Source organism: Elgaria multicarinata, chromosome 20 (assembly GCF_023053635.1).
Source record: "Elgaria multicarinata webbii isolate HBS135686 ecotype San Diego chromosome 20, rElgMul1.1.pri, whole genome shotgun sequence".
In the NCBI taxonomy this organism is placed as follows: Eukaryota; Metazoa; Chordata; class Lepidosauria; order Squamata; family Anguidae; genus Elgaria; species Elgaria multicarinata.
This window is the reverse complement of record NC_086190.1, coordinates 7,676,742-7,690,143: the sequence shown is the minus strand read 5'-3', so window position 1 is coordinate 7,690,143 and position 13,402 is coordinate 7,676,742. Positions and strand designations below refer to the sequence as shown.

The following is a 13,402-nucleotide window of genomic DNA, read 5'->3' as shown; positions in this document are numbered from 1 at the left end:
CACTTCTTTGAATGTCGTGATCTCTGATCAAAAATATATATACAAAGATACATACCTTATAAGAAACAAAGTACAAGAATGCATATATTGGAGAAACATGCTTGCAAAAAGTGTATATAGGGAAATTGTTCACCAGAAAATGCATACCCCCCCCCAAATGCCTACAAATGCATATGGATTTTTTTTAAAAAAACTGTGAGCTGATGTCAACACAGAATGGAACAAACTTGCAATTGAAAACATGTAAACTTTATAGAAAATGGAAGAGTCATCTTGGAACTACGTATGACCAGGACTCTTCCTCTGCCCCGCCAAAGGAACCCATGTGTGGATCAAGGGGCTGAAGGCTGGCCAGAGAGACTTCTCCATCTGGCGTGTATTACACAGCCACAAATAACCCAAGCACAGCAAGGAGAAAGACACAGAAAAAAGTCCTCCTAGAGAGACAAGCCAGAAAGGGTCACGGGGCACTTTATCTAGGTCACCCTTCTGCGGGAATCTGTCTTTTTTCTTCTTCTTTGCAGGGAAGAGAACCGACGTTCGCAAAAGACACAGGTGGTGCATCAAAATGCACTCTGCTTCTTAATGCAGACGCTCCGCTGCAATGTTAACAATTTATAACACTTCCTCCTCGATAAGCAACAAGCACGTTGAGGCATCACCAATGCTGGCATCAAAGCCTCCATGCTTGCAAAAAAAAAAAAATTTGAGTTGGTGTATCTGGGCAGTAACAATCTGTCCTTACAAATAAGAACATTAAATTATTGACCTTACGGATCAGTTCAAAGGTCCCTCTTGTCCAACTTTTTTTATAACTAGCAGTGCTCAGCTAGTTGCCCTCTGGAGCTTTCCAAGTTGGGGATGATCCAATCCCATTCTTGTCCCCAGGACGTGCACGTATGTTAACCACACTGCAGTAGGAATGTCACGAGTGTCCAGCTGAGCCTGGGGGGCTGATGGACACAAACAAGCATGCACACGTGTCTGCATCCCTGGATCCAGTCGGGCATGCTCAGCGAAGGCATGGACCCACACCCAAGAGGTTGCGAGGCCCCCCACAAGTGCATGGCAGCCAGCCACCCTGGCTGCTGACATCGCACACTTACTCCCACTGCATCAGTGGCAACCACTATTAATACAATAGGGGGAAATGTGCAATTTCTGGATCCTTCAGAAATCACGCACTTTTCCCCACTGTGTCAGTGGCGGTGGCGAAGGGGCGGGGCTAATGATCATGGCCCCATGAAGCCATCACATGTTAAGCATCAAGGGGCTGATGAGAAAGCCCCCAAGGGTAGAAGAGTTCTGGGAGAGTGACCTGATGCCAACCCTGGGTGTTTTAGATTGCCTTGCAACTATCTGGTTCCCTTTGGCTACAGACAGGTCTGGAAGCACCCTAGCCGGCCACTGAACACCTTCCCTGTCCTGTTTCTCTGCTTTGCCCTCACAGGGTGGAAAGATCCCAATCCGTTGGACAGCGCCGGAAGCCATTCAGTACCGGAAGTTCACTTCGGCCAGTGACGTCTGGAGCTACGGCATAGTCATGTGGGAGGTGATGTCCTACGGGGAACGGCCGTACTGGGACATGACCAATCAAGATGTAAGTCATTGTTGGGCTCGAGGCTTTGGAACATGCTGCCGTTTGCTACACAATGGGGAATCACTGTGTGCCGTTGTGCACTGCTTAGAGATTACTGGTAAGCGGTATAGAAATCCATTAAATAAATAAGTAAACTGTAAGGAGCCATTGCGCATTGCTGAAGGAAGTGAATTCTGGTGGGGAACAGTGGGGTCATCTCCAATACAGTGGAGCAGGAAGTGGGAGCTTTTTAGAAGCTGCCGGGCGATTACGTAGCACAGAGGTCATCGTAGGAAAGCCTGCAAACCTTTTGGTAGCGACATACCCAGTTGATGAAGGTTGGGGGGGAATTGGCTTTAATCCAATCCATGCCTCCTGAGATAGAATATTCAACATCTAAACCATCTGTGAAATCTCTCTAGTTCTTCTAGTTGTTGAATGTGCATCTCTCTCTCTGTACTTTCAGAAGTCCCTCTCCTCATCCTACAGGGAAAACACCTCTCTCCCCCCCCCCCCAATGCTTTTAAAGCCAACATGGCCATCCTTAATCTTCTTATGTGCGAGCTACATGTATGTAATTTTCTCTTGCTTTGGGTACACCCGCCATCATCATTAATGCAGCATCTTTTAATACTTGCCAACATCCACCAGGAACATCCACGGGCAAATCAAGATCCAGCACTCTTACATTACCTGACCCCGTAGCCAGAGGTTCTCAGAGGTTCGACCACAAACCAAAGAGCCCTCATGTTCTCATTAGATCCCTTTCTAGAGCTGAGACACCCTGATCACCACTACTACATACTGCCAGTAACTCTTTCTTATAGAAGTTTGCCTAGTCATTTTGGAACAGTCCACCCCTGGCTTCGCCGAAAGATGTAACTTTTGAGGGGAATTCCAGAAGGTGGAGGCAAAATGTTTCCCAAGAAATGTTCCCCGTGCTTTCCATTTTTCACTGTTGTGGCTGTGTTTTATGTTCCTATTGAGGGCACTGATAGCGCTGCCCAGACTCTCAGTGGCTGATAACTACCGTTTCCACACACCCTAGCCAATCAGAACACCAGCAACATTGTGCTAAATCTGATGGGCTTCATGACAACACGACAAGATGACATCTTCTTCTCATCAATCGGGATGGACAGAGTCCATCCCACCCATGCGTGGGCAGGCTCTCGCAGAGTCATCACCAGCGCCTGCCCCTGCTCACCAGGCCGCGTGAGACTCTGCAAGGCTCGATGAGCGGTCCGGGAGCACCCCACAGCAACCTGCTCTTCGATGCGAGCCGCCATTTTACGCAAGAGGGCGGCTCTGTAAATTTTGGGGGGTTTCATGTTGCACCTAATGGCTGCCGTACAGGGCCATTTCCACGACATTTGAGGCGTAGAGGGCTTCTTCACGCCTCTAATGTTGTGGAAATGACCCTTACAGCCGCCATTTTGTGCGACTTGCATCAAGGAGCAGGAGGTTGTGGGGTGTTCCCAGACGGCACGTTACTTGACAAGCACGTCCATGAGTGCACTGTGGCTCAGCGAGCAGCGTCTGGAGGGCTGAGCAGGGTGGGTGGGGAGTCCATTGGATTCCATCCCCGTGTTGAGTTCTTGCGACATCCCTGGTCATAAAGCCAATCGGAGTTAGGCCAATACGTCTCATGTTGATTCTAGCGAATCCTGGGGGGGAAAGTAATAGTGACCAAGATGTCAGAGAAGGCCATTGTTTTTAGCATTGTTAAACCAGTGCTGGCTTCGTACCCTTTCACAAATCCACCCAATATGCCACCCCTGATCTGAGCAAGGCCTTTTGGCTCAGCCTGTGGCCTGCCGTTGTGCTCAATGCCATTTCTGATTTTTCCTCCTCTCTGAACATGCTCTTGATAGTTTCAGGGCGTCGTCTCAGTCTGCAGCAACTCCACGTTGCTTTCTCCTCAGTGGGTCCCTTCCGCTGCTGCTCCTGCCCCAGAGCATTTCACCCCAGAAGCTGTTGATGCCAATGATCTTTCCTACAAGAGGGTCATGCTCACTGCCTATTAGCCTTCTTGGCCTTAGCTGGGAACACCAGCAGAGGGGGAAGCCACGGATGTCTCTCTGCCCGGGGGAGGGGGGGCGGGTTCCCAGGGACTCTGTGCGTGTGTGCGCGCGCATACGCCATTCAGTCCCCAGTTACAGATGAGGAGAGGCAGTCCTTATAGTGATGGGTAAACCATATTTTGTTATAACATGGATTTAACACAAACCATTAATTAGCAGCTTCAGAGGATGAAAGTAACAAAATGAACCCAACCCACCTTTGGTTCAATCACCTTATTCAATCTCATGGCCTCCAATATCATCTGTATGCCGATGATACACAATTATATCTTTCATCTCCGGAACTTTCTCCTGATGTTCACGATCGTATCTCGGCTTGTCTCTCAGATATCTCAGCCTGGCTGCTTCATCGTCGTCTGAAACTTAATATGGCAAAGACTGAATTGCTTGTTTTTCCGCCTAAACCGTCTCCTCATCTTTCATTCTCTCTCACTGTCAATGATGTTACGCTTACTCCGGTCAAGGAAGCTCGTAGTCTTGGCTTCATATTTGACTCATCGCTCTCCTTTATTCCTCATATTGAGGCAGTAGCTAAATCCTGTCGTTTTTTCCTGTATAATATTGCCAGGATTCGATCATTTCTGTCTATCTCTTCTGGCAAGACGCTTGTTCATGCACTGGTTATTTCTCGGTTGGACTACTGCAACCTCCTTCTCTCTGGCCTTCCTTCTTCTCACATCAGTCCATTGGTTTCTGTCCACCACTCTGCCGCTAAAATCATCTTCTTGGCTCGCCGCTCTGACCATGTTACTCCACTTCTGAAATCTCTTCATTGGCTTCCAATTCACTTCAGAATCCAATATAAACTTCTCCTGTTGACCTACAAAGCTTTTCACTGTCTAGCTCCTTCCTATCTCTCCTCTCTCATCTCACACTATTGCCCCGCTCGTGCTCTTCGCTCCTCTGATGCCATGTTTCTCACCTGCCCAAGGGCCTCTACTTCCCTTGCTCGGCTTCGTCCATTTTCCTCTGCTGCCCCTTACGCCTGGAACGCTCTTCCAGAACATCTGAGATCCACAAGTTCAATCGCAGCTTTTAAAGCTCAGCTAAAAACTTTTCTTTTTCCTAAAGCTTTTAAAACTTGATGTTGTTTGGACTTTACACTGTTAGTTTTACCCTACCCTGTGCCTGTTTACACGACCCAGTGCCTGTTTACATTCTCTTCCCCTCCTTATTGCTTTACTATGATTTTATTAGATTGTAAGCCTATGCGGCAGGGTCCTGCGATTTACTGTTTTACTCTGTACAACACCATGTACATTGATGGTGCTATATAAATAAATAATAATAATAATAATAATAATAATAATAATAATAATAATAATAATGACAGCAATGCCAGTTATCTGTCCCTGGTTGGCTAGTAGTTAGCCTTGGTAATAGAACACTGTTTGGCCTATTCATTTCTCCTACTGTATGGCCACTCACCATCCTTCTAATGTCCTATCCTTCTCTGTCCATGCATTTTCTTTGGATATGTTATCTCTTTTCTCCCGGGAGGGGCTGCAGCTCAGTGGCTTTGCATGCAGAAAGTTTCAGGTTTGATCCTTGGCATCTCCAGGTAGGGCTGGAAAACCTCCCGCCTGAAACCCTGGAGAACCATTGCTGCCAGTCAGTGTCGACAATACTGGGCTAGATGGACCAAGGTCTGACTACAAGGCAGCATCCTATGTTCCTATGATCCATTCTGCCCCTTATGTATTTATTGGATTTATATGCTGAGAGAGTGAGACAGGCTCCGTTGTACCAGCAATGGGAGGCCCTTTGTGTTTGGACAAATGTCCCCTATTTTTGTGTGTGTGTGTGTGCAAGCAGTTGTCTCTAGGCCCCTTCCAACTCTACTGTTTTATGATTCCATGGAAATTGATTCAGTTTTGTATGCAATTTCTCCTAATGTATGCATTATTGTACATGGTTTTCCGTAATTCATTAAAATGCATAGAAATGTCCATGCAATTTCTCCTACTGCACGCATTTTATAATTGGAGAACCATATAGCAAAATTCGGGGAAGCGCGAACGGCGCAGGATAATTGTGTTCCATTTCAACGATTAGTTTGGGAAGTATGGATTAGGGCGGTTCGTATTAAAATGGGAACCGAGCCAATTCCTCCGCCGTCTCTACCATTTCTACCCTGACCTTAGTGGGGGGGTTTCTCTTCCAGGTAATAAATGCCATTGAGCAAGATTACCGCCTGCCGCCACCCATGGACTGCCCCAGCGCCCTGCACCAGCTCATGTTGGACTGCTGGCAGAAAGACCGTAACCACCGGCCCAAGTTTGGGCAGATTGTCAACACCTTAGACAAGATGATCCGGAATCCCAACAGCCTGAAAGCCATGGCACCCCTCTCCTCAGGGTAGGAAAGAGGGCCGGGGCATAAAATTTGCCTGAGGGCGGGGTCACATTTTCAAGGGTCTGGAGAAGGCAACCCTTTCCCTCTTCGGCCCGACTGGGCTTTCCTGTGTGCTTGACTCCTCCCCTCCCTCCTGACCCCATTTTGATCCATGCAAGTGGCCAAAGAGGTATCGGCATCAATGGGGTTTTGGCAGGACCTCCGTATTGTTGAGTGGGGGAAACGGCTCCTGCTGAATTACGTGGATCTGGCACCTTCTTATTTCTTTCATTAAAGCCGTTTAGGTACACGCCGTGTTTTACAAAGAATGGGAGGTCAGGTCCCTGCCCCCAAATGTCTTGCAATCCAGATAATCATTCAAAATGGCAACAGGGGAAGGGGAAGGAAATGGAGGCAAAAGTGAACAGGGGAAGAATGTAGATCACAAGCTGAATATGAGCCAACAGTGCGATATGGCTGCAAGAAAGGCAAATGCTATTTTGGGCTGCATTAACGGAAGTATAGCTTCCAAATCGTGTGAGGTATTCGGCCCTGGTTAGGCCTCATCTAGAGTATAGCGTCCAGTTCTGGGCACCACACTTCAAGAAGGGTGCAGACAAGCTGGAGCGTGTTCAGAGGAGGGCAGCCAGGATGGTCAGGGGTCTGGAAACAAAGCCCTATGAAGAGAGACTGAAAGAACTGGGCATGTTTAGCATGGAGAAGAGAAGATTGAGGGGAGATATGATAGCACTCTTCAAATACTTAAAAGGTTGTCACACAGAGGAGGGCCAGGATCTCTTCTCGATCATCCCAGAGTGCAGGACATGGAATAACAGGCTCAAGTTACAGGAAGTTAGATTCCAGCTTGACATCAGGAAAAACTTCCTGACTGTTAGAGCAGTACGACAATGGAACCAGTTACCTAGGGAGGTTGTGGGCTCCCCCACACTAGAGGCCTTCAAGAGGCAGCTGGACAACCATCTGTCAAGTATGCTGTAGGGTGGATTCCTGCATTGAGCAGAGGGTTGGACTTGATGGCCTTTTAGGCACCTTCCAACTCTACTATTCTATGATTCTATGATTCTAATGTGCATTTCAGTTGCATGTAGTTAGGCTTAGCTACGATAGGACATTGGGATGTCTCTAGAATCGATGGACGTTGGTTCTTGTGTTGGTTAACGAGTCTCTCCATTGCGCTCCATCCATATACCATTTTGACATGGGGGAAGCCCCATGGACTGAGCTTTTTGGTGTCCTGCGGAGCTCACCACTTCTTCAGCCCCTGGTCCAAATTAACAGGTAGCAGTCTGAGTATCTGTGGAGTCGGTTTGGGGTAGTGGTTAGGCTCACAGTGTTTCCTAAACATGGGCCCTGAGTTATTGTTGGACTACAACCACCATCATCCCTGACCATTGACCATGATGGCTGGGAATGATGGGGATTGTATTCCAACAACATATGGGGACCCAGTGTTGACTGGGAGATTGTTCTACTCTTCTAACTGGAAGAATTTCAAAAATTAAATCCAGAACTGGAGCAAGTGCAATCTTTCCATTCCCTCTATTTTTCCATTCGCTCCATCCATTTGCATCTTTTATTCCCTCTGTTTTAATGGTGCACAGGTGCAGGTTGCTAAAATACTGTCCCCAAAAGCCGTGTTGATGTGGGTGTGCTTTATTATTGCATCAAGATTATTTTTGTGTAGTGTTTTCACAGTGCCCGTGTGTATTCCTGCACATTAGTGTAATTCCAGACAAAGGATCATGGTACATCTGGATGTACACCAAAATCAAGTTTGCCTTATTTTGGGTGATGTTTCATCTATGCTCGGAGGAGCATATCCTTGCCAACGAAACAGGGCACAACGAAGGATCTTGATATAACCATGTACAATTGCATCAAGTTTGCTTCTTTGTTTCTTACCATGTTTTATCAATGTGAACATTTGCAATGAGAATGTAGATGGGAGGAAGAAAAAACACAAAAGAATGAGGGCACTGAAATTTGCAGCAAATAGCATGTGTCCTATGCCCAAATCCCCAAAAAGACGTGGAACAATGGAGAATTCCTCATGGGTTGGAAAGGAAACCACCTAATTTAGAACATCAGAATCTGGGGAGAAATTCAAAACGGGAGAATTTGGGGAGCATGCCAGTCTTGTTGGGTTTGTTTTTGTTTTAAGGGGTATTCTAACTCAAGTATTCTTGCCATGATGAGCAAAAGGATCAATATTGAGGGTGGGCTTCTTCTGTGCCAGTGGAAACCCACTTAGTTTCTTCTGCCCATTTCTGGGACTTTCTTCCAGGATCAACCTCCCCTTACTGGACCGCACAATCCCAGACTATTCCAGTTTCAACACCATAGACGAATGGCTTGAGGCGATCAAGATGAGCCAGTACAAGGAGAGTTTTGCTAGCTCCGGGTTCACCAGCTTCGACGTGGTGTCCCAGATGACCATGGAGTAAGTGCCAGAGGAGGAGGAGGACGAGGAGGGGGAGGAGGAGGAGGAGGGGGAGGAGGAGGAGGGCGAGGAGGAGGAGGAGGAGGAGGAGGAGGAGGAGAAGGGGGAGGAGGAGAAGGGGGAGGAGGAGGAGGGGGAGGGGAGGAGCGGGAGGAGGTTGAGGAGGAGGGGAGGGGGAGGAAGAGGAGGGGGAGGACCTCCCTCAGGAGCTTCCCAGGTTGTCCAGTTGCAACTTCAAGTTCTGCCTGCAGCAACTGCGGAGGCACCTAGACCTCAACACGGTCCCATCCAGAGGGCTAGTGGAGGGGATCTTTGCTCGGCCACTTTCCCCAAGCACACAGAGGATTTGCATCTAAAGCCACGGCAAAATAGATGCCATATACGGCCCAGGTAGGAAAGGCACATGTTCAGAACAATCACAGGAAATAGCCCTGTTGGAACTGTATTTATTTTATTTCTTTATTTTGATTTATTTATTTACAATATTTACAGACTGCTCCCCATTGAAAATTTCCGAGCGGTGTACAAGATCAAATAAATAAAAACAGAATAAAACACTTTATTAAAATAGATTTTAAAAGAAGCAAAATGTACAGTGGGGCTGCCCCACTATGCCTAATGGTAAGGCATTAAGGAAAGGCTTCCTGGAATAGTGACGTTTTCAGGAGGCGCCGAAAGGGTTACAAAGTTGGCGCCTGCCTGACCTCCAGAGGCAGGGAATTCCACAGGAAGGGGGCCACCACACTGAAGGCTCTTCCGCTGGTGGACTCCAATCGGAGGATGGATCTATGCGGAACCTCCATGAGCAGGCCTTCGGATGACCTCAGTAACCAGGCAGGTTGGTAGGGGAGAATGCGTGCAGAATGTCCAAGGTTCAATGCCCGGCATCTCCAAATAAGGCTGCGAAAGCCTCCTTGGAGTGAGACGCCATTGCCAGTCCCAGTAGCCAATAATGAACTAGATGGACCAATGGTCGAGACCAATATAAGGCTAGTCCTGTCTGTCATGAGAACGGGCCCTTGAGCAGAGACTCACAGATCTCTTCACAGAGGAGAAGGCTATCAATGGCTGCTAGTCCTGATGGCTATACACTATTTCGAGTATCAGAGGCAGTAAGCCTATATATACACCAGTTGCTGGGGAACATGGGTGAGAGGGTGCTGATGCACAGTGTTCTGCTTGTGAGTCCTGGGTCGACAGCTGATTGGCCACTGCATGAGCAGAGTGCTGGAGTAGATGGACCCTTGGACTGATCCACCAGAGCCCTTCTTAGGTTCTTATCTCTGAAAAGCAGTATGCTGTTGTTTTTAGACATGGAGTGGGATTGGGAAGCTCAGTCTGCCTTACTCCTCTGCAGGTCAGTCTTGAATTAACGGCTCACAGCAGCCCCAGCGTTCTCCTCGTTGTGCGCGGCACTAACCTTTCTCCCCCGTTGTCTTTTTTCTTTCGTTCTCTGCTGCCAGGGACATCCTGCGAGTGGGGGTCACATTAGCAGGGCACCAGAAGAAAATCCTAAACAGTATCCAGGTGATGCGGGCACAGATGAACCAGATCCAGTCTGTGGAGGTTTGAGAAGTTGGACTTGCACCCACCTCTTCCTCGAGGCCCTGTTCCCTTTGGTCCCTGCGTGTCTGAGCCCTGGGGCGGGGGCGCTTATGTTCCCCCACAGAGACGGCAGCTACGGGGACGGGACTGCCTCAAGGCAAAGTCACTGCGGACTTTGCCAATCCAAAAAAAAGGGAACAGTGAGAACTCTTATTTAGAAGGATGTTGTTGTTTTTTAAAAAAGAAAGAAATGGAACAGAACAGCAGCGACCTTCCCTCCAAGGGCTCTGAGATGAACAAGCAGACAGGGGAAGGATCGGGAGCGCCTCCTTTTTCCTCCTCCTTTGCACTGGCCCAGTTGCCTTCTGGAGCGCAAAGTGGACCAGAAAGTCTGGGGTGGCAAACTGCCTGCCCCTCCGAATCTTGCTGGACGGGGCCCCTCCCCGCCCTGCCCCCAACAGCCAGCAGTGCGACAGATGGGGCCGAAGAGGGGACAAGAGTTAGGAGACTTTTCCCATGAAATGGGCCAGTCCTGTCTCAACAGCAGCAGACGCCAGAGATGAACCCGTCGTTTCCACTTCCTTTCCTCGAAAGGACTGAAACCAGATGGAGCGCTTCCCCCCCCCACCCCACTCCTCTGGACGGACAAGAACCTTTGCCCCACTGGGGAACAGAAAGACACGGGGCTTCCTGAGGTCTTGGTCTCTGTTGCACTGGGGCCATTTTGAGAGGGGCGCTGGCCAGAGGCTCTGCCCCCTGCACTTCCCAGTGGCAGCGCCTACATATCATATGCACAAGACGTTCACAAGGCCTCACGAATTTGCCAATGACCTGCCCCCAGCAGGCATCCCCCCCCATTTCCTCCTGTGCCATGCAGTATGTTGTAGATTTGATGTGCATTTCCATTCGCTTGTCGTCATTTCCTCTTTTCCTACTTTGTTTACAATGGGTTGTGGGGCGGGGGGGGGGGGTTGTCTTGTTTTTCTTTTTACAAAAGCAGGATGGCATTTCCACGGTTCTCGTCTCCCCAGGACACTCTCTGTTTCCTCACAGGCAGCTTACTGGCTGAGCACTTCCAAGGGGTGCAGACATTTTGGACACACCCTGACCCTTCTGCCGGGCTGCTCCCAAGTCCTCCCCCCCACCCCACCCCATTTCCTAGCAGGGATTTCAAAGCGATGGGCCCGTCGGCGATTTCATATTGGGGGAATAGTTGCTTGCCCCACAGAGAGGATCGCATGGGCAAGCTCTTGCCATGATAGCTCTTGAAAAAATGGGAATTGTTCAGAGGGGCCATGAACAGAGAAGCTCAGCTGGGAGTGAAGCAACGTAGATGAGAGAGTAAGAGGGCTTTCGCAAGACCAGCCAAACTTTAGAGCAGTGCATGAGTGGATATTTCCTGAAGCCCTCAGGTGTTCCCTCAGCTTCAGCCTTGTGGGAAATTGGAAACTGGCAACAGGAAGGGGGAGTCTGCAAATTTGTCAGGATAAGGCTTGAGACCCCCAGAGCCCTCCAGATATCTCTCTCTGCAGCCACAAGAACAGAGCCCAAATGGTTATTCCTCAGCATGTCCATGGTATGTGAGAGTGTTGGAGGAGTCCAGATGGACCACTTGCTGCAGCCCAATGCTGCCCTCTTTGGCCAGGCCTGTCCTTGTAAAAGTCAACAGCCCAGGGAAAGTTTTGGATGGTTTGGAAGGCCACCATGGGAGGTGCATGAAGACCACACAGCTTAGCTCTACAGGGGAAGGTGATGACCAGCAGTGCTAAACGGAGCTTCATGGAAGCTTTGCCTCTCGGAGGCCGTGAGGCAAAGGCCCGGAGCAGACATAATGGGAAACCCTGGTGGTCCACTCCGCGAATGAGCAGCCTCGGGCTCACCCTCTTCCTCCTCCGAATGGTGAGGAGGAAAGTGAAAATGTTGGCTTCTGATTTTAAACTAAACACTCTTCCGAACTGACGTCCAAATAGTGCAGCTTCTTTAAAATACAGTTAGCGAGATCAAGCCAGGATCAAAACGTGCCTTCAGCTCCTGGTTTGTTCTGAAGTCATAATAGTTTAACTAAACCACTGGTTCCTGAGATTGGACCTTATTGAAAACTGTGGTTTGTTTAGAAGCAGAAGCAAAAAACTTCCCCTCCTTGTAACCAAAAAAGGGGAGAGGGGGCGGGGACAGACGGACTTGCAACCCTGAGACTTAACAAGGTTTGTTCATCTAGTAGAAAACTGTGATTTCCCTTTACTAATGAACTGGGCCCTTGTTCACGGGGAGTCAATTTCCTTGGCCCAGTCCTGGCTGACAGAGGATGCTGGACAAAGTACATGTTGTCTCTCACGCTTTCTATTCCCTCATTCTTGCCAGACATGGGGTGGGATGTGGGAATTGAAAGAGGTGTAGATGTCGTGAAATCTGTTGAAATCCCAGAAAAAAGATAAGGGGGTCATGCTTAGCTTGGTGACACAGTGCGGAGGACTCTCATAATTCCATGGACAGTATCTGTTTGAATTGGGGGGGGGGGAAGTCCCTTTCCAAACCATGACCATTTTAGTGCCAACCACTGTGCGTCCCCAAACATTCTGCTGGAGCCTGCGCCATGCTATAGACTTTATGCTCTGCTGCCTTCCTTCTGTTTGGAGGAGAATTCAAGTGCATGGTTCTTTGCACAGGGGCGGAGGGGCTCATTTATCTTTGCACTAAAGCTCCCCTGGCCTTGCCCTTCTGACATGGGCCCTGTCAGTTCCACAGGGTGCTGCTGGCATCGGGGGAGGGAGGGCAGGGGAGCTGTCTTCACCAGCAGAAAGACAACACACACAGACACACACACGCACACACGCACACACACGTCTACCTGATCCACACCACTGTGAGAGACAGAGAACGCCTCGCAGCACTGCTGGTGATGTCTGTGGTTTCCTGGGAGGGGCTTGATGTGGCCATGCTTCATTCCTCCCCTTGGCCAACTTCAGATGTTAATACGATGGGACTCACCTGTCAACGGCAGACATCTTACTGTGTCCTTCCCGGAACGGTGGTGAATTCTCCTCTTTCTGCTTGTCGGGATGGTCTTCCCTTCATCTTCAAGCCAGCAGAGAGGCGGCTTTTGCAGGTCTTGAATTGTGACCGCAGAAGCCAGCTGTGCATAGGATCGCACCATGCGCAGTGCCTCCCTCAATGTTCCAGTGCCACCGTGGCGATCCTCACCACCCCAGTGCCACTGCTTGGCCACACTTCCAAACTTTCCCCAGCAGAGCCCAACATCCTCTGTTCTCATTCCGTTTCCGCCACCTGTCTTGCCGCCGCCACGTCGTTCTAGTGATCCTGGGGCTGAAGCTGGATTGCCAGCGTGCCACTGAACAGAGCAATAAAATGCCAGGCTGAGGACCCCGGCACTCTGAGGCG

General features: G+C 49.2%; 1 protein-coding gene across 1 annotated transcript in view; it reads left to right on the top strand.

The window, feature by feature from the left end:
- EPHB2 (EPH receptor B2) overlaps positions 1-10,465 on the top strand; it is a 130,628-nt gene extending 120,163 nt beyond the window's left edge. The window contains exons 13-16 of the mRNA XM_063145377.1: positions 1,451-1,600; positions 5,828-6,021; positions 8,303-8,458; positions 9,922-10,465. Coding sequence (XP_063001447.1) covers positions 1,451-1,600; positions 5,828-6,021; positions 8,303-8,458; positions 9,922-10,030 — 609 coding nt within the window. The 3' untranslated portion in view covers positions 10,031-10,465. The remainder of the gene's footprint in view (positions 1-1,450; positions 1,601-5,827; positions 6,022-8,302; positions 8,459-9,921) is intronic.
- The last annotated feature ends 2,937 nt before the right edge of the window (positions 10,466-13,402 follow it).